The sequence below is a fragment of the Sparus aurata genome, chromosome 1 (assembly GCF_900880675.1).
Source record: "Sparus aurata chromosome 1, fSpaAur1.1, whole genome shotgun sequence".
In the NCBI taxonomy this organism is placed as follows: domain Eukaryota; kingdom Metazoa; phylum Chordata; class Actinopteri; order Spariformes; family Sparidae; genus Sparus; species Sparus aurata.
Window position 1 is genome coordinate 38,327,501 of NC_044187.1, and position 25,643 is coordinate 38,353,143.

Here is a 25,643-nt window from a genome sequence, read left to right on the forward strand (position 1 = left end):
GTCCCACAATGCAATGCGGTTCAAGCGCGATTCAATTTTTACAATAATTTGTTGTGTTATCACAGAGGATGGTTTGACTACAGTATTTTACTGTGGAATATTACAGTAAAATGTTGTTAAAACCTGGCATCAGTTTTTTTTACAGTAATTTACTTGATTTCACAGAAAATTCTAAATTACAGTATTATATTGTGATTATTATAGTTAAAGCCTGTAAAGTGATAATACAGTAAATTATTGTGAAATATTACAGTAAAATATTGTTAAATTCTGGTAACATTTTACAGTGTACTTAAGTACAGTACTCAAGTAAATTTACTCCGTTACTGTCCACCACTGCAGAGGACTGGTCATGATGTCTGTGGGCCGGCAACTGGCTGGCTGGCTAAAGTGTTATCTGTTTACTACTTGCACATCCTGCAGATATAAGGCAACGTTAGCATTCATTGGCTACAATTTGCTCTTTGATTGGTTACTGGGATTGTACTGGTGACTTCCTAGGTCCTGGTTTGTCTCCTTACCATGATGCTATCATGCACCCCAAATATTAAGTGGTTTTCCCATTACAGGTATTGGCCGTATTTGACAAAGATGGCAGAGAAGTTGCCTGAGCTCCAACCACTTACAGTTATGAAGCCATTTCTCTCTGTAATGCATGCAGTGTTGCCAGATCAGATTGACAGTTTCCAGCCCAATCACATCTTAGAACCCGCCCAATCCAATCAAAACCAGCCCAAACCACAAAGTTGCCAGACACCCTTGTGTGTGGGGGGGGAGACGCTCCTCGCCGTCAGTCGGGGGGTGGGGTTGTTGCTTTTTTTTAATTTAACTTGCTCCTCCGGCGCTCCTCATGTGGACAAAAGCCGAATGTGGACAAAAGCAGTCCAAATTTTATTCACCCGCCTAATGTATTTTTTTCCCGCCTGGCGTCAACAAAAGTAGCCCAATTGGGTAATAAACCGCCCAATCTGGCAACACTGAATGCATGCCAAGGCTCACACTGGCAAATGCGAGGTATAGTGTGCAAGTTAAATGTGTATGTGTCAAAGGATGTTTTTAGGATGTTCTCCAGTCTCAAACATTGAGCTTGCTTTTTTATCACTTCAGGTACATGTGTTTCAGAAACGGTAGTCCACATTAGTGAAATTATTTAGTATGTTATATGCAACCGAGTTATGTACTTGTAAAGGTTCTTGTAACTGTACAGCAGGGCCGCCTGCAGGATAGACTTCAAAAACCAATGAAATGGCTTTATAATTTAGATATCTATAATATAGAAGAACCTTCAACCAACAGCAGTTTGTGAGCAGTTTGCAGCATAATTCTACCCCAGAACATTTTAGACTTGATTTTGCTCATGACACTAAATTTAATTGACAATGCACGGTCTAAGAAATATGATTCTGATGCTAAATGTCTTGATCTTTGTTGGAAAAATTATGCTTATATTATCAGTTTCTTGCTTTGCATTGATATAACCTGCTTGTCTTCCTTTATATGTTTGTGGAAGTGTACTGAGCTCCTGGAAAAGTACTGTGAAGAAACACACTCACCCTCCAGCAGGACCACAAGGCCTCGAATGGCATCTTGTGTGAATAACTGATGGTGGACATCATAAGAATGTTTGTGTGAAGGATAGATGCTGAAGGCCGTAGGTCCGAAAGTGTGTACGTGTACTTCTTCATCATGCATAACAACTGTATGACTCATATGTACTGTCAAAGAGCCAATCATATACGCTTACGCCCTATTGTAGGTGAATAAAAGATGCTTGGGGAGAGCAGCTCATGGGAACTCGGAAGCCCAGACTTTGTGTGCTGACTTCTGCTCTTCCCCTTTGCCTAGAAAGACAATCTCTTTGTCCGTGTCTCATTTCTTAACAGATTTAAACCTAACATTTCTTGGTGCCGTGACCCGGATCCCAACATACCCAGCTCTGCCAGAAGGAGGACGACACACCGAAGCCCGTCGACGGGCAGGACCACAACAGGTGGCCTGAAGGAGGCGTCCCCTCCAACTGAACAGCGTTGGATTGACGGGATCCGGACTTTGAAACTAAGGAGACGGGACCGGAGAACTGAGGAAAAATCTTATCACCTTCTCTTGTGAGTAAAAACACCCTACATTTAGAAACAGGATATTGCAAATTCCTAGGTAAAGTAAAATAGAAACAAAATTAAAATCAGTTTAAATAGTATTTCTCTTTGAAGCAGCAGCATAGACTGAAACCTTATCGGTGTAAATGAACGTCTATGGCCTGTTGAAGTAGAAGAGAACGCATAAAAAACACAACGCAGACTAGGGAAAAGCATTAAAAATAATGATCACTGAAACGAAACTTTGCATACAATGGGTGGGAAGAATTCTCGTAAAACTGTAGATGAAGACAGTGCAGGTGATAAAAAGCATATGAAGCAATGGAATCCTCAAAGTGTCAAGTATCTAGATAAATGGAAAAAGAAGTATGGATTTACAGGCCGCCTAAAAGTAAGAGAAATAGAGGATTTAATATCCCGCTTGGAGACCAGTCTCATCACCAAGCGAGGGAAAAAGCATGAAAAAAGAGCTGACGAGCTCCGCATAGCGCAAGGATGGTTAACACAGTCTAAAGCCAGACAGGATAACCTTAAGAAGCAAAAAGAAGTGAAAAAGGAAGCTGAGAAAAACGAAATCCTTTTTATGCGCAAAGAAGACAATGAGACAAACTGCAGGCGAGCGCCTGAACCTTCCCCTCCCCCATATGCGCCAGTGGCTAGTGCGCCGGTCGAACAAAACATTCCAGAGCCAGTTCCAGAGCTGAAACCGGCACCTGCAGCTAAGCCCTCCCATTTGTCCAACCGTCCGCCTCTGTACCCAAAGGTGCCATCTCCAAAAACTGTAGAAATTAGCAATAGGGGGGGCCCGAGTCACACTTTGCGACCAACAGACCTCCTCCACTTACCCAACAGATACACCCCCACGAACAGCCCGGCTGGAAGCCCCAGCCTGACTGTCAGAAATCAAAAAAGTGAACCACCAGAGAAAAAATCTTCAAATATGATAGCAGTGTTTCCCCAGATCCAAGTTGCCAATCCTCAGGCGGGGGGTGAGGGTAAGCCTCCAGTCCTGTACGTTTTTCGTCCTTGGACCCTCGCGGAGGCCACGAATGCTGTAGCCAGCATTCCTCCACCGGAGGATGATCCAGAGGAATGGATAAAATGTATGTATGATTTGATTGGCTCCTACCGCTTGAATGGACAGGAAGCAGGGGAAGCTATGCAATCTTCATTGAAAATTAAATGGGGGAGGGTAAAGGGTAATTACACAGGGAGAAATGGTGCAGGGACAGTGTTTGCATATCCAGCCGATGGAGTGCTGACGGGAGAATATAAAGAGGCTCTCGATGCGATAGCAACTAGAGTGAAGACTGCTTTTGCGCGCACCGCGAACTACTCTCGCATAGCTGCCATAAAACAGAAACCAGATGAGGATCCTGAGGATTTCAGGGCCCGAATGGAACCCGTGTTCCGTGCTAATAGTGGTATAGCATTTAGTGAAATTAAAACTGATGCATACCAACAACAACTCAAACATGCTATTATGCATGGTTTACACCCAGATGTTGCAGGCTGGGTCCGCAAACATTTCATTGAATTTGACACCGTGGACGTTCCTACCACTATGCAGTGGGTCCGCCATGCAACCAAACACTTAGACTCCAAGAATAAGAAAGGGAAAGGAGGAGAAGGAGCGAACACATTTTTCTATGATGACGAAGACTGTGATGCTTTCCTCAATGACAGCCCAGATTGTCACGCAGTGGAAACGAAGGGGGATGATAACCTCAACAGGGAAGCCTGTCCTCGGGATGTTTTGGCAATTCTGACACATACTCAGCAGAGGCAATACACCCTCTTATCACCCTCGATGTCCTCCGTGATATGCAGACCTCTGCTCCTGATAATGAAAAACAGTATTTGGTCAAACAAGGCGCTGAAACAGACAAAACAGGACTGTATACACAGGCTAACAAACCTATTCTCCCTAAAAACTTGTACAAAGCTGCCGCTATTTTGAGTCATGGGCCTTGCCATGTCTCAACAGGAGGGATGACAGAATTCCTACTCAAAAAACAATGTAAGACCAAAACGAGGGAAATTCCCAGAACCAACTGAACCTTTTCAGACTATGCACATGGATTTCATAGAACTAAACAGAAGCGGGCCATACAAATACTGTTTAGTACTAGTTGATGCATATTCAAAATGGGTTGAAATAATACCTTCAAAAGCTGCAGACTCACTGACAGTAGCAAAAGCATTATGCAAAACAACTGTGCCACAGTATGGGATCCCCGAAGTATTGTACAGTGATAATGGTGCACATTTTGTGAACCAAGTTGTAAGTCAAGCTGCAAAACACTTACAAATAAATCATTGTGCCTACCACCCTCAAAGTGCAGGTCTGGTAGAAAGAACAAATGGGACTGTCAAATCTCAGTTAAAGAAATGCATGGAAGAAACAAAGAGACCATGGCCTGACTGCTTAGATCTAGTGAAATTGTACATGAGAATCACTCCGACCGATAAAGGGTTAACCCCATTTGAGATAGTTCATGGTAGAGCATTTAGACTCCCTGCTTTCTCAAAAGACCTTGAGGTATCTGAAGAAGAGACAACATTGGCAGAGCACATGAGAAAACTGTTGTACCAAAAAAAATGTTTTCAAAACAAATTTACTGCCCTCTGATTCTCTTCCCCCTCCACAGGACAGCCAGAAAGTGAGGCCAGGGGACTACATATTCGTCAAAATCATCAAAAGAAAATGTTGGTCCAGCCCACGGTGGGAGGGTCCGCACCAGGTCCTGCTAACAACACCAACAGCAGAAAGGACAACTTGGATCCACCTCAGCCATTGCAAACTGCAGCCTACCTCTGTCTCAACTGGATAGTGGGGAAGTCTGGGCTACAAAGGGGGCTCTGCTATATAGCGGCAGAGCCGTCTCAAACCCCAGTGAAGAAAACAACTGATCCCTGTCCTATTAGGATGACAGAGCAAGGTGATGCAGAATCGGATTGTTCTGGACTTGATTACAGGATCACAAGGAGGAGTGTGTGCAGTTATTGGACAAACCTTCTGTACCTACATCCCTAACGGCATGACAAACGGAGGAGATATCTACCAAGCTCTGCAAAACCAGACCGATCTCCAAAGCTATGTGCTGGAGCAAACCCCCGGTGCCGATCCACTTCCGGACTGGATGACTGGATTCTTTAACGGCACCTGGTGGCAGGTTCTCCTAAAGGCATTGGTACCCGTGTTCATAGTCATGCTATTGTTCCTCTGTTTCATCTCTTGTGTGATACCCTGTATACGATCGATGTTTGAGAAAATGGTTCAACAAAGTTTTGTGCAAATGCAATTATTTTCCCAAAGGTATGAGTTTGTTAATCCTCAACCTTATGCTGATTAAAAATGTTTTATGCCTCGTCTCTTTCCAATGAAGGTATTATCGAAAATGGCGACAAGAGATAATAACCTGACGAATTAAAAGTACGAGCAATAAAACTGATAAACAGGAGGGAAATGTTGGAAAAATTATGCTTATATTATCAGTTTCTTGCTTTGCATTGAGATAACCTGCTTGTCTTCCTTTATATGTTTGTGGAAGTGTACTGAGCTCCTGGAAAAGTACTGTGAAGAAACACACTCACCCTCCAGCAGGACCACAAGGCCTCGAATGGCATCTTGTGTGAATAACTGATGGTGGACATCATAAGAATGTTTGTGTAAAGGATAGATGCTGAAGGCCGTAGGTCCGAAAGTGTGTACGTGTACTTCTTCATCATGCATAACAACTGTATGACTCATATGTACTGTCAAAGAGCCAATCATATACGCTTACGCCCTATTGTAGGTGAATAAAAGATGCTTGGGGAGAGCAGCTCATGGGAACTCGGAAGCCCAGACTTTGTGTGCTGACTTCTGCTCTTCCCCTTTGCCTAGAAAGACAATCTCTGTGTCCGTGTCTCATTTCTTAACAGATTTAAACCTAACAATCTTATTGTTATGTTTTGGAGCAGGTGAGGTGGGGTGGCAGAAGCCAGGATGGTGCAGGAAATACTGTTGGCGAGGAGGTGGAACAGGTCAATAGCTTCCTCTCAAGGGCAGCTCTGACTACAAAATACATGACCAAGTCAGGTTGGTATAAAAAATTATATGCTTTGACACAGTACCAGATTGTAAAATTGGTTTAAATGTGCATCTTTCTGTTCTGTTTTTACAGGCAGAGCAGATATGATAACTGTGCTTGCCATGGGATGGAACCAGAGGAAGGTGGAGAGTCGCCACAAGACACTGGCAAAGAGATTTGTCAAAGTAAGAAGTCTATACTGGATGTTAACATTTACCTTTGTCGTTCCATGGTCACTTCTTTTAGTTTTGAATGTCGGCATTATACACATGTTGGCTGATGAAAAGTATTCAGCAAACATTATTCATTAACAGATAGATGCTTTTTTTGTTTGTTTGTTTTTTTAACATTCAAAATAGACTACACAGAGAGCAGAAATGGAATCTGCCAGTCTTGAGAGTCTCAAACAGGAGCTCAACATCTCTCTGGAGGACACAGAGCAGTGGGTGTGGGATGTCAAGCACTGGGCTGCCACCGGTATGTAATATGGTCGCCGGTGTATACATTTGGTTACATGTTTTATAGTGATACTTGCTTTGTTTTTTTAAATGGTCAGCTTTGCTTGTTTCTGTTTTTCAAGAGAAACCTCGAACTCAGGAAGAGCTCCAGAGAGAAATTGATGAGATGATTTATTCCCTCCGAAGAAAGAAGCATGATCTCTATCGACAAAATGGTATTTAATATTGCATTTATATATATTATATAGATATTGCTTTTTTTTCTAATAATTTTTTAACCTTACAGACAGCAACCAAACAAGGGGACGCAAACAGAGGAGACTGAGTGAGCTCAAGAAGACACTCAGAGAGAAGGTGCTACACTACAACACCATCACTACCTGTGAGGAGAAAGTTGACATAGAAGCAGCATGCAGTCTCTCTGAGGATGTAATTCTGCCTTGGAAAGTGCAAGGAGATGGTAAGCAAAGTGTTGTATTTGTGTGCTTCATAAATTCTCAAAAATTCTATTGACTGTCAGTAGTAAGTGTTAACATCCAATCATTACTTTAACATGGAGCTGTGAAGATAATACAGTGAACAAAAATATAAACACAACACTGATGTTTTTGCTCCCATTTTTCATGAGCTGAACTCAAAGATCTAAAACATTTTCTATATACACAAAAGAACAATTTCTTTCAAATACTGTTCACAAATCTTTGTTAGTGAGCACTTCTCCTTTGCTGAGATAATCCATCCCACCTCACAGGTGTGGCATATCAAGAAGCTGATTAGACAGCATGATTATTGCAGGGGGTCAGAAAACCAGTCAGTATCTGGTGTGACCACCATTTGTCTCCTTTGCATAGAGTTGATCAGGTTGTTCATTGTGGCCTGTGGAATGTTGGTCCACTCCTCTTCAATGGCTGTGCGAAGTTGCTGGATATTGGCAGCACTGTTGGATACGCAGATCCAGAGCATCCCAAACATGCTCACACCCTGTTTACACCAAGGGAAGACGCAGATATTTCCCTGCGGTTTGGCCTCTCATTTACACGAAAACCCTGTTTTTATCACAGAAAACGATTATTTCCAAAAACTCCGGCCAAAGTGGAAATCTCTGATAACGCTGGTTATGTGTTGCTGTGTCAACTGGGAGAAACAGGGTTTTTAGGTTCTCAAACGTCACATTATGCGCCAGAAAATGCTGAACGTCATGTGAGCGCCTTACGTTTACAGTTTGTTTGAAAGGAACAGGAAGTCGCTTGTGTTATTTGTTGTTGTCGATTCTGAGGATTCTGATTGGCTTGCATGGCTTTATCCTTCTCCCTACACTGTCACCCATAGGTTTAGCATAGTTGTAATGGCACTCGACGGCGTATGTATGCGGGTTGATGTAAATGGCAACTTTTTTGAAAACGATGTTGTGTGCACAATGTTATTATTGAAAAGGGGGGGGGGGGCAATATGCAAACCGATTGGTGCAGCAGCTGTCCGGGTGGCTGGTCTCTGCAGATCGTGGAGGTGCACATGCTGGATGTGGAGGTCCTGGGCTGGTGTGGTTAGACATGGTCTGCGGTTGTGAGTCCCCCTCCATGGAGGCCGCCATGTTACACTCCAGTAGCCCAGAACAGACAAACCAAACACTGGCTCTAGATGGGGCTGGTCATGTTTTTGCACTGGCCACCGTAGTTCGACTACCACTTGGGAAAGGAGATTTGGGGAGAGTTGGTTGCAATCTACAATGTCATTGCTAGATGCCGCCAGGGCTGGACTGGGACAAAAAATCGGCCCTGGCATTTTTGGCTTAGACAGGCCCCTCATAATTAGCGAAGCACAACCGAAAAAAAACCCCATAACTTTTTGCCTTTAGGCTTATTAGAAATCTACAGTAATCTATTATTACTTTAGAAGTCTATCAAATAACCATTGTGGAAAGCAAATAAGTACATTTACTCAACACATAGTTGAGTAAAGGTATATTCTATTTCAAGCATAATGTATCATCGGCATCCTAGATGTCAGAAGTTTAGCATCTATTGTTAACTCTACCACTTTTGTCTGCTCTGTGTAGTTCAATTGATTATTTTATCCTTTTTATTGAAATCATCTCTAATATGTATTTTCTGAATTTCCCTGATATAGCAGCTCAATTCTAATTCTTCAGGTTAAAAGGTGCTCCCTTTAAAAAGCTATAAAATTGTTATATCAGGCTAAAAACAGGGCTGCTTTATGAACTCATGCAAAGCAACTTGTCGTAAAAGCAGTTGACAGATCTACTCTTGTTCTATGTGGGCAAACCTTTTGCTAATAATACTTTTATACTTTTTTTTACACTTACTTTAGTAATGCTTAAATTGCAAAGCTTTTACTAATCATTTAGCAGTTTTAAAATCTGTTTTTTAAAACATGTTTAACCACAGCATAGAGGGTTGCTACACTTTCAAATGACTATGCAGCCTTTCAACACACCTTTAACCTAAATATCTAAAATGCTATGATGGAGCCTAAAATAGACACTTAATGCTCATCCGACACTTCTCAGCATTGGCCGTTTGCTGTTTTATCAGAATAAGGTGCCATGGCTGCCAGATTTTGAGAAGTATGCAACACCAATTAATATCGATACTAATCAATCGCCATTGCTCAGCATTATCATGTAATTAGAGTTCTCAACGGGCCTGAAAATTACAGTTCGAACCCGACACAGCGCTACACACCCGCATGAATTGTCTGCCGCCCCCCCGTTAACTCGGCCAGAGCCCGCGGGTCCGGTCGGGTTTGTCGGGCCGGCCCGACCCGTTGAGAGCTCTTCATGTAATAGAGCTAACGTTCCCTCCATCACCTCACAGTCCCTGTATTAACGTTACTACCTGCTTACCGGCTGTAATACACTGTCCCTGTCAGTCAGCATCATCTCTGGCTGCTCCTTTCCTGCCCGCTGCTGCTTTCTTCACCTTCAACCTGCTGTTACTGGATCATTGCTGTCTCAGAGGACGTGGAGGCTACAGCAGCCCCTCCAGCGAACATGTCTGTGATTTTAGCACATTTTGCAGCATCTACAGTGAGATTCTTCTCTTAGCATGCAACTTCTCTGCACCCAATTTCTTTCTCTTTGGTTGCTCCATGTTGTCAGTCCTCGCGCTCAACACTTTGAAACTAGCAGAAGTTACAGGAGACAGCGCAGGGAGGGGTGGGCCCGCCTTCGTACTATATCCTGATTGGCTCAGTTCACTGTCTATATTGAAGACGGACCAATGGGCCGCCCCCTCTAAATTGTGCACTTAGAAAAAAAAAGGAGGGCTGAGAGAGATTGGATTAGCCCAATGTCCTTCAAGAACATAAACCAATGGGCCATCGCGGTCGATAAAAATGATTTATAATAAAACTTTTGGATTAAATTATGAAAGCCCGGCCCATAAATGTGCGTCGGCCCACCGGGCATTGCCCGGTATGCCAGATGGCCAGTCCGTGCCTGCCAATGAGGCAGTTGATATTCTACATGACATGACTTTTTATGTATAACTGTAACCTTGGCACTACTTATTATGTAAAACCTTTATTCTCTTCTATTAAGTGTGTTAGTGGATTTTGCTGAGGATTGTTGTGTTACTGTATTTACCAGCCCAAACATAAAAGTTACTGCATATTCCAACCTTAGATTGTACTATAGGTCCCATATGTGGACTTCTATTTGGAATGCACTAGTTAGGTTTGGTCCTAGTTGGCTTTGCTAGTTGAAGAGTCATTTGTTATGCTTTCTTCCATGCACAGTCTTGTAAACATTGCGACTGGCCATTGCAAAATCAATATTAAAATATATTTATATGTTTCCTATGCAAAGGTGGAGATATTACCAGTTCTGGTGCTTCAGACGTTGAGCCCAGTACTAGCTCAGAGCAACTGACAGGTAAGGAACAGACAGTCGTCTACCATTACATGTGTCAGTAGTTTAAGATTTAATAGGCTATGACTATGAAACATTTGAACAAAAAACATATATTTAATAATATCATTCTTTTATGAAATTGTATTGATAAAATTGGTCATTGTCAATAACATAATGACAGCCTTAGAAAGTGTTCCAGGGACTTTGATGGTGTCAAGGATGCAGCAGATATGTTTGTGCAGTGGGCAAACAGCACTTTCCAGGAGCAGGATGACTGTGATGTTGAAGTCCCGACTGCCCTCCCAGAGAAACGCATATGGAAAAAGAAAATCATGCCAGGTGAACTGGCACAAGATGAACCTGTTTTGGATGTTGAGAGGAACTACAACATCGAAGTGCATAATGTAATCCTCGACACCATCACAGACAGCATCCACTGTCGTTATGCAGCTAGTGCAGTGCTCTGCTCAGACTTTGCCTGCATGGACCCAAGAAACTTTCCTGAAATCAGGGATAAAGGGCTCCCAAAAACAGCTCTGGGGGAGCTCAGCAAATGCCTGGCCAAATTTGATGAGCGTGCCACAATTCCAACCTTGCAGGCAGAACTGACTAGCCTTGCTAATAATGGGAGACACTGAAGATGGCCTCTTTTATCTGGCTATAAAGTCAGGACAGTCACGGAACTGTCAGAAGAGGGTGTGCACACTGAGGATCCTGAGGAGGGCCTGAAGTTGGAGAACAGACGCTGCTCCTCTTGAAAGAACTGTCCCATATGCTGCTATCACATCCTGTCTCATTTCAACATGCTCACAGATGCCTACCATGTCATTGGTCTAGCATACAAGTTCTTGCTGACCTTGTCTGTAACACAGGTGGCCTGTGAAAGGACCTTCTCCACGCTGAAATTTGTGAAGAATAGACTTCGGACCTCCATGAGCCAGGACCGCCTAGAGGCATTTCTGTTGATGTCAACAGAGAAGGAACTATTGATGGAACTTGACAGCGATGGCATTATTGACAAGATGGCAGAATCCAGTGCTTTGATGCGCCGCATGCTGACCTTCTAAGGCAGCTTTTACAAACTGTGGGGTCTAGACCTATAAGTGGGTCACAGCAGGGGGCTAGGTCATATATTTACAGCACTTTATTTTGACTATTGTAATTTGCATGTAGAAAGAAGTTGAAGTTGTGTGTAAAGATGTTTCAATCTCACTAAAGTATGTGTGATCTTCACCTGTCTTGTCTACAGTATAATTTCATTTGATCATCAGTATGTGTTAAGACTGAAAACAGGAATATACTGTATTGACCATTTGCCGTAGTGTTAATAATATTCCTTTTATTTTTTTAAATGGTAATGACAGTCTATTTCATATTTTGCTTCAAAATATTTGGTGGGTCAATACCTCCACAGATGGGTCATGGCCTGAAAATGTCCATGTGACATTAGGGTGAGTGTTGTAGTGACTACACCGTAAAAAATAAAGGGCTATGAAAACTCAAAATTCTAGGTAACTGGCTGCGATAGATTTTTGCGTTTTGAGTCCAACTAAAACTCTCAAGTTTTGAATAAAACTACATAAATTTAAGACAACAAATTATCTTTTTTTGAGATAACTTATAAATTAACTTTGGCATAACTTAAAATTTAGATTTTTTTAAACACTTAAAATTCAGTAGTCTCAACTAATTATTTTTGTTTCAGATAAGTTACCTTTGAAATGCATCAAACATTTTGAGTTGTACTTATAAATACTCTCAAACATGATAAGTTATGGCAACTAAAACTTTTCTATTATGCCTATATATGATACAAATACAAATAATAGTAGTTCAGTAAAACATGTTTATTTAAACATTAAATATAACATTCCAGCAAATATGCAGGAGGATGAAATCTCTTAGTATCTACCAATAGTGCAAGTACTAGAGTGCACACAAACAAAAAGATGCAGACTGGTGTGGACATGTTAAAAGCGTCCAAACCACAACACAGTTCAAAAGCACTGTAATAAACAAATATGAAGGAGAATGAAATCTCTATCAAACAATACAGGTGCAAGTACACTGCACACAAACAAAAAGATGCAGACTTATCTTAAAAACATCCTGGTTTGAAGAAACATGTTAAAACAGTCCAAACCACAACACAGTTCAAAAGCACGGTAATAACAATCCTGAGCTTAGCAACACTAGACATTAGACATTACTTATAAATGGCAGTTTTAGCTTCAGATGATTGCTTTTCCCCCCTAATGTTAACATTTTTAATCGAGTGGAAAAAAAAGTTATTTTCTTAAAAATAAAAAAAATCCCATCTTTGTAGAACTGTAGGAACATAACCCTGACAGGGATGAGTCCTTTGCTTGCAAAACAGGCCCAAAAGCCAGCCAACATAACTAAAAAAATAACAAAAAATCAAATGTAATGTAAAAAAAAAGATGGGCTTGTGGCTAAGAGTGAGGCCTTGTTGTTGTCAGGCTTCTTACAGCAAGAGCTTTGTTTTCAGGCTCCGCACACGCTGTGAACAAGAGGGTCTAAGCTCCATAAAGATGTGCTGCACTGTTTCAAAAGTATATCTGAAATGTCTTGGGAACTCTATGTTCAATGCATAAAGTAGGCCAAACAGGTAAGCAAAGGCAGTGGGAAGGTCTGGAATTTCTTCGAGCACAATAGTCTCCTTCAACACCACAGCAATGCTGTTAACAGTTTGAAGCGAGGCCGGTGCACCATCATCCATGAACACGGTGAGCACTCCCATTTGGACCCCTTTTGTTTGTCCGTCTTCTGGATCAGTTTCCTGTTAAAAGCAGAAATTCGGCCAAATTTAATATTGTTAAGATAACACTTTAATTAAACACCCATGTCAGGGTGTTATTCCAAATGTGTGTATGTGTAAAAGGATATTATTCTGTATGGATGCATACAAGTCTGTCCCTGCTGGAAGAGATGTAAATCAGCCCCTGGAGCAACTTTAGCCATAGCCTACAGTAGGAGACAGTCTTGTGTCTCAGCCTGAGTAAACCTGTAGTTTACAGTTACTGTACTATACAGTTTTTTGCCTGTGATCCTGATTGCTATTCCTTTGTAGATGTGCTGCAGTTGCCAGACTGCAAGTGTTAAAGAGGAACTATGATTTTTGCTAAACTTTGTTTCATTTTTACCATAAAGGTTGAATATGGAGAATGTTTATTAAAAGCTATTTTTTTTCAAAAATAATACACCCACGGTGCGTTTAGAGGGGTGCAGAATAATTGTGGCTCATTTCTCTGCTGTTTTCCTAAGCCTCCTCCCGGTCATTTACTTTTGTTTTCAACAAAGCCTTTTTATAATCAATCGGCAGATCGATGGATTATCAAATGCATGTTATGATGCGTGTATTTGTGTAGTCTTATCTGTCATAAACAAGAGATTACGGTTTACGGGGCATGTTTGTGTCACAAAATCCACCGCCACTGAGACGAGAGCTTTGACACCGGGTCCGAGGCCCTGATCGCAGGTTTGGTTTTCAGCAGCAGTGTGTAACCCCGTCAGCGCTGTGGAACGGCTGCCCCACAGTTTTGCTCCGTCCACTGCCCAGCGTCAATCCCCACCGGGCGCGCCATGTCAGCGCAGCGCTGCCTTGCAAGCCGGCCGTATTCACGCGAGATCACAAGATCACACGATAATCTAACATATTACTCAAAGGTAGTTTCTGTAAAGTTAATTTGAAATCATATTTTAATAATCGTAAGTCCTTTCTGCCATTGTCCTTATAAAAGGGATCTGTAATGTCATAAATAATTGACGTGATGTTGATGTGAAGTTGTGATAATCAATATGAACTGTTGGGTTTTATTTTGAAAGGGGGTGGAGATGTTTTACTTTGATACTGTGTCTGACTTCCTGCCTGGTGCGATCTGCTACGGATTGATAGCGCTGCAGCGCAGAGAGCCGCAATTGGGACGCTGCTGAGACGTGCCGCGGCGTGCGTGGTGGAAATGTGAGCATTGATTAGAGTGGCAGCGATCAGCTCCAGTGACCGCGGCGCTGACATTCCGCGGCGCTGACGGACCCGGTGGAAATCTGGGGCAAGGCAGAGAGCCTCCACTCTCTCTGTTACAAGCTACAAGTCATTTATCTAACATCACAATTTGTCCAAAGCTGTTTATTGATGGTAAAAATGAAACAGAAGGTAAATATCCTGCATAGTTCTTTGTGCTGCTCTGATCAGAACTGACTGCAGGAATTATTTTTCTGTTGTTGTTGTTGCCTACCTTGATCAACAGATTGTGATATTCTGGTAAAACTCCATATTCAACCTTTAATTAAACAGTTTTGGAGTGATAGTGCTGGTTAAATCAATGACTTGTAACTTGTTCCAGGGAGAATGGAGGCTCTCTGCCTTCCACCTAGCGTCTCTTGGCTGAAAACCAACCTTGTAAGATCAGAGCCTCATCTTGCTCTCATCTCAGCGGCACCACGACACAAACAAGTAACCCGTAATATCTTGTGATTGATAGGACTACACACATCGTAACACATCAGTGATAAATAACATTATCCACCGCTCCATGGATTGATTTCTTGCCGGCTTTGTTGAAAACAAATGCACATGGAGGAGAGGAGGGTTAGCAACACAGAGGAGAAGCGACTGGGCTAGCCCTTTATTCATCAACAGACTGTGATCTTCATTCACTAAGAGTACTACTTTATTTCAGCATTTATTGAATTATAAGGGACATTGCTACCATAACACAGTTAATCAAGTACAATTTGATTTCTGCTACTGTTCAGATGATGGTCAGTAGCACCGCTGCTATTCAGGTGAGAATTGCTCAGAGCAGGAAAGAGCTTGTTAAATGCTCTCTTAAGACAGCAGATGGTGCTACTGGGCCATGTAACTCAGCTTAATGGCTAAAATATATGGAACGTTGTTGATGAACACAGTTCTTTTGGAGCTACAATCCAAGGTGTGGATATTTCATCTTTTCAATTTTCTAAAGCAATATGGCATAGAGAATTATACCTAATTTGTGCATGATAATTAATGTGCACTGACCAAAAACAAAAACAGACATTCTGTACTCACCAGGCATTTCAGGAAAAGCTTCTCTGAAGTGTCACAGAGAAAAAGAGGTAGACCTTCTAGACATGCTCTGCTTCGATGCATTGTGATGTCAGATGTCTGGAAATTGGACAAAGGAAAGACATGGGACATTTGGTTAAAAACAGTGCAGCTAAGATTCTTTTGACACTAGTTTAACATGTCTTTATTGTAGGAGACACTACTTTGATAAAAAGGGATAATTAATTACTGGTAATTAATTATACTTTTAGACGGGGCACCACCTCCGATGGGTTTATGTGCGACTAGCTCGGAGGGAACTAGTCAGAATATTAACTGTCCAAGTTTGGCTTGAACACAAAAGATCAGTCTCGAATTGATCTGTTAAATTTCAATTTGCTCCTATTCTGAAGTCATGAATTCTTTCCACTATACCATCGATTTCCCACTTCAAATTAAAAGAGCACAGACAACGACATACGGTTAAATATGTTTATTTACTAAATAAATGCAGAATAAAGGATGTGAAATAATGATTCAAATATGTGACAACATTAACAGAAATTGTGAAATAAAATGAGGACAAGATGAATTCTAAATGATGGTGGGTTTTAGTGTAAGTAACCGATAATTTATCACTACGAATTAATGTTTATTCTATCGGGGCGATATGGCGAGGGCTTTGAATTTGTGAGATATAGATCTATATATATTCGAAGCTTCCACAAACACCAACTCTGATCTCATTTGAGTGTGACTCTTGTCGTGTGAAATGTGTCTGCCTACTTGGTTTGAAGAAGAGCGGGGTCCCAGAGTCCGGACTGTCTGGAGCAGCTTCGTCTCGGTGCAGGGAGGCGGCGGCGGTTTCAGAGCCGCTGTAGAGCGATGCCGTCTCGGGGAAAGAAACGCTGGCCTGGCGAGTCCGTCTTAGTTACTTAATACAAAAACAAAAATATCTTCTTCTGGCTTACTGAGTTGCAATACTTGGCGATATAAAGGAGTACAAAAAGGATTAATCTCGTTCTTGCTTCGGTTTCGAAATTAAGTTATTTTCAAAATAACGGCGTGTTGCTTAGTTGGAGTTCTGGAAGCAATACAAATCTCCGGAGAAAAAGTCCGGAGCCGCAAACAAAGCAAAGTATGGAGATTAAGTTTTGAAAAATATAAGTTTAAACGTATCGTAGAAAAGATTAAACAGGTAGGGGGTACGAAAAAGAGGAGAGGAGTTGAGAGCGGACTGGCACATCACTTCCTCCGGTGACGTCACAGCTCATATTACAGCTCATATTGCGAACTTGTTGCTTAATGAAATATAATAACGGTTTAATGTTTTAAGATCACGATCGACTTATTCACCTAAATCCACCATGGTCTTTACATCAACCTTTGTTACATAAACATGAAAAGGACATGACAGGAATTGCCTAATAAAGTAAAAGGGAAGTCATTGGTTATAACAAGACACACACACAATTGCATACGATTTTAGCAGCACTGATGGCTTAAAAACAAGAATATACATTGGAGGTAGTTGATCATATTTATAAGTACAAATATAAAGTCCGTCCGTTTCAGAAACTCTCCTCTTAACTATACCCGGACTTACCACTAGGTGGAGCTGTGGCTCCATCACACTTTCAGAGATTAAATCTGAAATCACTAAGTGTAGTTTCCTTGAATTCAGAAAACAGGGGGAAAAAGTATGTTTGGATTCTCATCCAGCTGATTAAGAATATTTTGTTCTGCAAAAGATGAGATTACATTAAATACCCTTTTAGCATTAAAACACAAATTAAGTTCTTCCTTTCTCCTGCTGGGAATGAGACACTCTGGCTGGGTTGAGTGTCGTAATTCACACGTGGCATTTTGATGGCTCATGCCAGATGTGGAGGATATCTGTTGATGACAAGCCTGGTATAACAAATTGGGATCTTGCTTTTCCCAGTGACCACTGCGTACTGAATTATAAACAGTCCGTCAAAGAGGACAAAGTCCAGAGGTTAAAGGAGACCTTTCTGAGTCTCGGATGTCCAGAGTTTGTTAACATAGAGCCTATATAAGTCAGTGAAGTGGAGAACTTAAGGTGACAAATGGTCGTCTTTCCCCTTTCCGTGATAACCCTTTGGGGTCTGGTAGAGCCCCCCTTGTGAACTCAGCCGGCAGTCCCTTCTCGCAAAGAAATGTTTATTGCCCAGCACATGTTGTTGTTTCACTGTCAGAGTGGGAACGGAAGAAGGGGGAGAAAGAGATCCAGGCCATTATGGTGTCCCAGAAAGTGGGTTAGAGGGAAACCTACATGGACATGAAGATCGCATCTCTGTGATATAAAGATGAGACAAAGGACATGTTCCTACATTATAATAAAAAAATATAAATAATAAAAATCCTCAAATATGAAAATCAAAGTTGACACTTAAAACAGGTTCTGAAATCAGTTCTGTTACAATTACATAGAACAATGACGTGTTAATAAAATGATTCAACATCACTCTGTTAAGCTTTCATTAAATTAGCTAAAGAAACCTCAACCACTAAAGTGTAATCAATAATTGGGTTCAAGCCTAACTCTAATAATTCCCTCCCCTCTCTTTTGGAACCAGCTCTCACCCTGGGCCGAAGACACTCTCTCCACTTTTCAGAACCGGCTCAAAACCTTTCTTTATGAGCTTTTCATAAGGGCTGGCTCAGGTAACCCTGAACCATAATCAAAAATAAATTATGTTTATTACATGAATTCACCTGTTCATCAAGAACATCCAAGAGGGTCTCCATGTCTTTTCCAAAGGCCCCTTTCCTGGCACGATACAGTTTGAGTAGTCGAGGACAATAGGTGTCTAGGGCTGCTCTAAATGTCCCCAACAGGTCCTTGGTCGTTACACGGTAGAACTCACTGCAAATCTGTGGAGCATGAAAAAAACGCACACAAAAAAAACGGCACACATAAATGCAACCAAACCAAGCATAGTTTTGTGATATCAAATAGTTAGCAACTTTTTCACACACACATTTACTTACCTGTTCCTTAAGAAACAGGGCAGGCCATCTCTCCTGGATTTCCGTGACCATGGGCTGCACCTCAATAATCTCCTTTCTCCTGAGGAAAAATGTGAGTTCCATCTTCTGACTGATAAGTTCCATGTCTTTCCACTTCTTTTTGGTTTCATCCACCAGAACACATCTTTCATCTTCTAGAGTGTCATCATCAAAGTTTTCTGGATGATCAGGCAAATTATTGACTTCGCCTCGCTTTGTTTTTTTCAAGGAAAAGCCACCTTCATCAGGATCTTCAGACCGCCCTCTTCTCCTGTTTACACTGACCTCATGACAAACAGCCTGACGGAGCTTTGCTCGGTAATTCCCAAGCTTGTACTTGATGCTTGTTGTCTAGCCATAATATCCTGTTCCACTACCAGGCTCCTTGAGGCATGGATGTTTGCAGACAAGTTCAGAAGCAACTGATTGAATTTGACTTTTATCAGGGTAAGCTTTCAGAGCAAACATTTCTTGTGCCAGCTTGTCTAGAATTACCACTTTTACATCTCTTGTTAGACTCAGACCTTTTCCAGTTTTTTGAAATGTCTCATTTCCCTTACGCAGCTTTAACTCAACATCATATGAAAATGAAGGAACTGGAAAAGGAGAAGGCCACTCTGAAGCGCTTCGTAAAATGGTCTGAATAATGGAGGATGTGCTGTGGGAAGAGTTAGACGAACTGATACTGGCTATATCAAGAGAAGAGATGGACGCTTGACTTGGTGTTTGAGATTCCTCAACACCATTCCAAACAATGTGCAAGACAGCCTTTTCTGCAGGCAACTCTACCATATCCATTAAGTTGCAGAGTGCATTGTCAAAGTCTGGATCCTCATATTGTACAGAAAAATCACCTTCAAGTTGAAGTTTTTCCCATAGCTCATCAAGTAGTTGCTCCACAGATTCAGGGCGTTTAGTCAGTTGAACTTTCCTAATGAGTTTGGGGTTGATGTTTACACGTAGCAAAGACAAAGAAAAACATTTTATACACAAGCATGGTCAAACAATAAGTCCAGCAGTCCACTGCATTGCCCAGCAGAAATGATCATGCCTTTTGCATAGTGGGTTCCATGTAAATGAACATCTTTGGTAAGGGATACAGAATCTTGCTGTGGAAACTTGTTTTGAATTGCCATCCTGAGTTTTTCCTCCAATGTTGCTGTGTTAACCCTGTCAACACTGGTTGTGTACAGCTTTGGTTTAAACAGACTTTTGCCATCAAGGTAATATGCCATCATTTGTTGATGTTTACTAGAGAGCGTAAGAAGGATGTTCTTGAAATTGAGAACATCATGCACCACTTTTTTAAAGAAGCTGTGTTTGGACTCAAAGCGAATGGTCCACAAGTCCACTAGAGGTCCAAAGCAACATATAAGGTGTACATAATGTTCAATAAAGTGATGTTTTGGCAAACACTTGAAGTCAGGAAAAGTGTCAAGAAGCAGCTTGCGATGGTCATATATTTTAGTCTCCAGATAACACAGTATTTCCTCTGATATATTAGTAGAGACAATAATCTCCACAATTTCTTTGAGGTCCATTAATATTTCCCATGAGGGCTCCTTTTCTGGAATACTGCTCCCAATCAAAAGAGGAAGTAAACGTAACAGTGTCCAGTTTTCGTGTCCGTTTCCACTGATTCTTCCCTTTCCAAAGCTGGCTTTTGTAATTGGTTTTGGCTTGTTAACCTTATCAGAATGTTTATATGGAAACAGTTTTATGCGGCTATTCAGCCCATCAAATGTAATGAAACCTTTTCTTACCAAATCTTTTAGACACAAACATAACTCTACTGGGATATCACCTTCAAAGAAGTCGTGTAAAATATCTTGGGGAAACCCAGTAACAGGATGGAAATGGGACAAATGCTTATGAAGTACACAGGCCTTTTTCACACCATTCACAGTTTGTTCATCACCAGATTCAAGTTCCTCCACAAAGGTGTTGTCCTGTTCCACAGTTCTTAGTTGACAATCTCTTGCTTCAACAGTATTAATTTGGTCCCCATTAATACAACAAAATCGGCAAAAATGTTCAACATTGAATGATTCCTGGAAACCTGCTAGGCTATGTGCCCCAAGATTATCTCAGCACACACAAAAAACTGTCAAATACCTTCACAAATGTATCTAGTGCTTCCACAAACACCCCATTTGTTTCCAAAAATTGTATATCCTTAATCAGTGGATGAAGAAATGCATCATACCCAAACTGTTTGACATCAACTCTCTTTCCAAGAAGAGCTAGTTGTATTAAGGGCAGAGTAGAGCGAAACTTGGCTGGTAAATTCAGCAAAATCCAGTAAACAGCAGTTATTTTATGTATTGTTCTAGATGTCCCTGTGAGGGCACTCAAGCATTCAGCCCTGTGAGAGTGGTGAGAGAGTCACTCACTGCCACCAGGTGTGTGTGTGTGTGTGTGTGTGTGTGTGTGTGTGTGTATGTGGCACTGATTGGCTTTGATTAAGACCAGGTGTGGGGAGCCTTCATATACTCTGAGTCTCCAGTGCTCTGTGCTGACTCATTATCTCACCTTCAGAGATAGTGAGAGGTTCTCCCTGTGGCTTTGAAACTGAGTTCTTTGTGTGTATTAGTGGCTATTTACCTTGTCTTTTCTGGGTCTCCTGGACAATTTTGGTTTTGGGTCAGCTGCTTGGCAGTAGTGGTTGGGTTTAGCATTTGAGCGTTTTGTTTTATTAGAGAGGCCTGTAGTGGCGCAAAACAGTTTAGTGGGTTTATCTTTCCCCCCCTTCCCATCCATCGCCTTGGCGACTTTGTGGTTATCCCTTTTGGATAACTTTTAGACACCCCTGGGTCCGCGCCTGTGTCCCACTCCCCCTCCCTGACAGAATGAGTCAGCCACCGGCGGACACAGTGGACCCCTCGACTAGTGTTTCTCCGACTGGGGACCTCAGTAGGAGACTAGCTGCGCATGGGCAGGCTATCACTGCGCAAGGAGCCCGTTTAGGCTCTCATGAACAAATGCTGCGTGCGATCACTGAGCAACAGGCGTCTCATGACAATATGCTTAGGGAGATACTCGCACGTCTACAGACACCTGGGCTAGCCCCAGCCCCAACCCTAGAACAAGCACCTAACCTCTCTATGCCCCAAACACCTCCCGTTCCACCTCAGGGCCCTATTGTAATTCAGGAGACCAAGTTGGCAACCCCAGCCCGCTATGACGGGCACCCGGGGAGGCGTAAGGGATTTATCACCCAATGTAGTTTAGTGTTTGAGTTACAACCCTCCATGTTCAGCACAAACCGAGCCCGGGTAGCATATATAATATCCCTTCTTTCCGACAAGGCCCTTTCATGGGCTACAGCCTTGTGGGATAAGCAGACCCCGGCCTGCGCTGACTCCGACCTCTTCATGGCAGAGATGAGACAGGTGTTCGATCATGATGTAAGTGGCCAGGAAACAGCCAAACGCCTCCTTAGGTTACGTCAGGGCTCTTCAAGCGTAGCAAAATTTTCAATTCAATTCCGAACTTTAGCTGTGGAGTCGGGATGGAACAGGGAGGCCCTGGTAAGCACTTTTAGTCATGCCTTGTCTGAGAAGGTTAAGGATGAGCTCGCATCCCGTGAGGTCCCAGCTTCACTCGAGGATTTGATCTCATTGGCAATTAGGATTGACAACAGAATTCGTGAGCGCAACAGAGAGAGAAAGCAGGCGTACACCCGCCCAATGTCAGAAGAGGTCAACATCCCCCATGAAAGACCTAACCCACCCATGGAACCACTCAGCAACGATGATCCGGAACCCATGCAAATAGGACGCACACAGCTTACTCCAGCAGAGAGACAGAGGCGTATGAGCAGTGGGGCTTGTCTATACTGTGGGAGGGTGGGCCATTTCATTCGCCAGTGCCCCTCTATGCAGAAAAAGGATACGCGGGGGAAACGAGTAGACTCGTCAGATCATGGGGAGGTCTTGCCGAGTCTTAATAATTCCCCGTCTGTGGCCAATAATCATACCTTTTTGCCCTTTGAGTTACTATGGAATGGACACTGGCGCACCTTCTCGGCTTTTGTCGATTCAGGAGCTGCAGGTAGCTTTATGGACTCAACCCTGGCCCGAAATCTCAAATTACCCACCTTCGAGCTCCCTTGTCCACTTGCAATCACCGCAGTGGATGGGCAACCTCTGGGTATGGGTAGGGTTGAGAGGGTCACCTGCCCGATTTGTATTCGCATTGACAATCACGCAGAAGAGATTACGTTTTTTCTTATTGACGCACCTCAGTTATCCCTCATTCTGGGACACCCATGGCATGACACAACCCTCACATCAATTGGAGGACTGGGAGGGTGCTGGGTTGGGGCCCAGACTGCAGCGCACATGAGGGAATCAGACCCTGTCCAACTTCAACCTTTGAGTCTTGAGCATCCTGCGGCCACCAGCGCTCCTGTCCGAAAATCTCCCAGTTCAGTGGACCCCACCTGTTGTACCCCCAGTGATCCCCTGACCCTTGGAGCCCTCGGGTCCTTGACTCCCAATTCTTTGCCCTTTGTGTATCTTCTCCTCGATGGGGTTCCTGCAGAGTACGCTGAACTTAGTGAAGTCTTCAGTAAACAGAAGGCCTCTATCCTTCCTCCCCATAGGCCCTATGACTGTTCCATCAATCTCCTCCCAGGCACTACACCCCCCAAGGGGTCGCCTCTATTCGTTATCACGACCCGAAACATCAGCTATGACAAGCTATATTGATGAAGCTTTAGCTGCAGGGTTCATTCGCCCCTCTACATCCCCAGCAGGGGCTGGTTTTTTCTTTGTGGGGAAGAAAGATGGGGGACTTAGACCCTGCATTGATTACAGGGGTCTAAATGGCATCACAGTTAAAAACCGCTACCCGCTCCCCCTCATGTCCACAGCGTTCGAGCGGCTACAGGGTGCAACATTCTTTACTAAGCTGGACCTTAGGAACGCCTACAATCTTGTGCGCATACAAGAGGGGGACGAATGGAAAACGGCTTTCAACACTCCACGGGGGCACTATGAATATCTAGTCATGCCCTTCGGACTTTCAAATGCCCCTGCAGTTTTCCAGGCCTTCGTTAATGATGATCTCAGGGAAATGCTTGAACATTTTGTCTGTGTATCTGGATGACATCCTGATTTTTTTTTTTCTAAATCCTATCCGGAACATGTGTCTCACGTTAAGAGGGTTCTCCAGAGGCTGTTGGAGCACCAACTCTTCGTTAAAGCGGAAAAATGTGTATTCCATGCCTCCACAGTCAAGTTTCTGGGGTACATTGTGGCGCAGGGTAGTGTCAGAATGGACCCGAGCAAGGTCAAAGCAGTGCAGGAGTGGCCACAACCTGGCTCTGTTAAACAGGTTCAGCGCTTTTTGGGTTTCGCAAATTTTTATTGACGTTTCATTAGGGGCTTTAGTTCGATCGCTGCCCCTATCTCAGCACTGGTAAAAGCCCCCCAATCACGATTTCATTGGTCCCAAGAGGCTGAGAAGGCGTTTACCGAGCTCAAAAGAAAATTTACCACTGCACCAGTCCTGACTCATCCAGACCCCTCAATACCGTTTGTGGTCGAGGTTGATGCCCCCGATGTTGGAGTTGGGGCGGTTTTGTCCCAACGTTCTCCAAAGGACCAAAAGCTCCATCCGTGCGCATTCTTCTCTCGGCGTCTGCTACCCGCCGAGAGAAATTACGATGTGGGTAACAAGGAGCTGCTGGCCGTGAAGTTGGCCTTGGAAGAATGGCGCCATTGGCTTGAGGGTTCTGAGCATCCATTTCAGGTCTGGACAGACCATAAGAATCTGCTGGAGCCAGACCCAGGAGGGGGACCCCCCGGCTGTCGATATGTTCCAACAGGGGTGCGCTCACAAGTGCTTCAGTGGGGTCACTCCTCGCGCCTCACTAACCACCCCGGTGCTTGTTGCACCCTTGGCTTTCTCAAGCGGAGGTTCTGGTGGCCCGAGATGGGAAGAGATGTGAGTGAGTTTGTGGCGGCTTGCACCATTTTCGCCCAAAACAAGACATCACAACAGTCCCCTGCTGGTCTGCTCCAGCCACTACCTATCCCAAATTGCCCTTGGTCTCATGTCGCCCTGGATTTTATTACAGGACTACCCTCGTCTAAAGGGTTCACTGTCATTATGGTCGTTGTAGATCGGTTCTCAAAGGCAGCCCACTTCATCCCTCTCCCTAAACTTCCTTCTGCCCTTGAGACCGCCCGACTTGTAGTCAGGCATGTCTTTTGCTACCATGGCCTCCCCCAAGACATTGTGTCTGACCGAGGTCCTCAGTTTTCTTCCCGCTTCTGGAAGGCATTTTGTTCCCTTGTGGGCGCTTCAGCTAGCCTTTCGTCAGGGTTTCACCCCGAGACCAACGGCCAGACTGAACGCACCAATCAGACACTTGAGAGAACACTTCGTTGCCTGGTCTCCTCCAACCCTACCACATGGAGCGAACAACTGATGTGGGCTGAATACGCTTATAACACATTACAAAACGCACCCACGGGTTTCTCTCCCTTGAGTGTCAGTATGGATATCAGCCACCATTGTTCCCAGAACAGGAGAGAGATGTTGGGGTGCCTTCTGCTGCTCAGTTCATCCAGCGGTGTCGTACCACCTGGAGGCGTGTTCGTGCGTCCCTTCAACAGGCTGTGGCGCGGCAGAAGAACTACGCAGACCAGCATCGCCGCCCAGCCCCAACCTATCGGGTTGGTCAGAGGGTGTGGCTCTCCTAGGGATCTCCCACTGCGGGTTGAGTCCCACAAATTGGCACCACGTTTCATTGGTCCCTTCAAGATCATTCGAAGGATTAACCCCGTCACCTTTCGCCTCCTGCTCCCCTGCTCCATGAGGATTCACCCCTCGTTTCATGTTTTCCGCCTCAAGCCAGTCTGCTCCAGTCCACTGGCACCTCCTGGGAGGCCTCCGCCTCCACCCAGGTTGGTTGGGGGGGTCAACCAGCGTACACGGTTCGGCGGATATTGAACAGTCGTCGTGTGGGACATAGGATTCAATACCTTGTGGACTGGGAGGGATATGGCCCTGAGGAGCGTGCCTGGACCCAGCTCTTATTCGAGATTTTCG

General features: G+C 43.5%; 1 protein-coding gene across 1 annotated transcript; it reads left to right on the top strand.

The window, feature by feature from the left end:
- The first annotated feature begins 6,284 nt into the window (after positions 1 to 6,284).
- LOC115580951 (uncharacterized) lies at positions 6,285 to 11,568 on the top strand. Its single transcript, XM_030415742.1, has 5 exons — positions 6,285 to 6,357; positions 6,532 to 6,649; positions 6,753 to 6,845; positions 6,917 to 7,090; positions 11,315 to 11,568. The coding sequence occupies exons 1-5, from the start codon at positions 6,295 to 6,297 to the stop codon at positions 11,566 to 11,568; spliced, it is 702 nt and encodes a 233-aa protein (XP_030271602.1). The 5' UTR covers positions 6,285 to 6,294.
- The last annotated feature ends 14,075 nt before the right edge of the window (positions 11,569 to 25,643 follow it).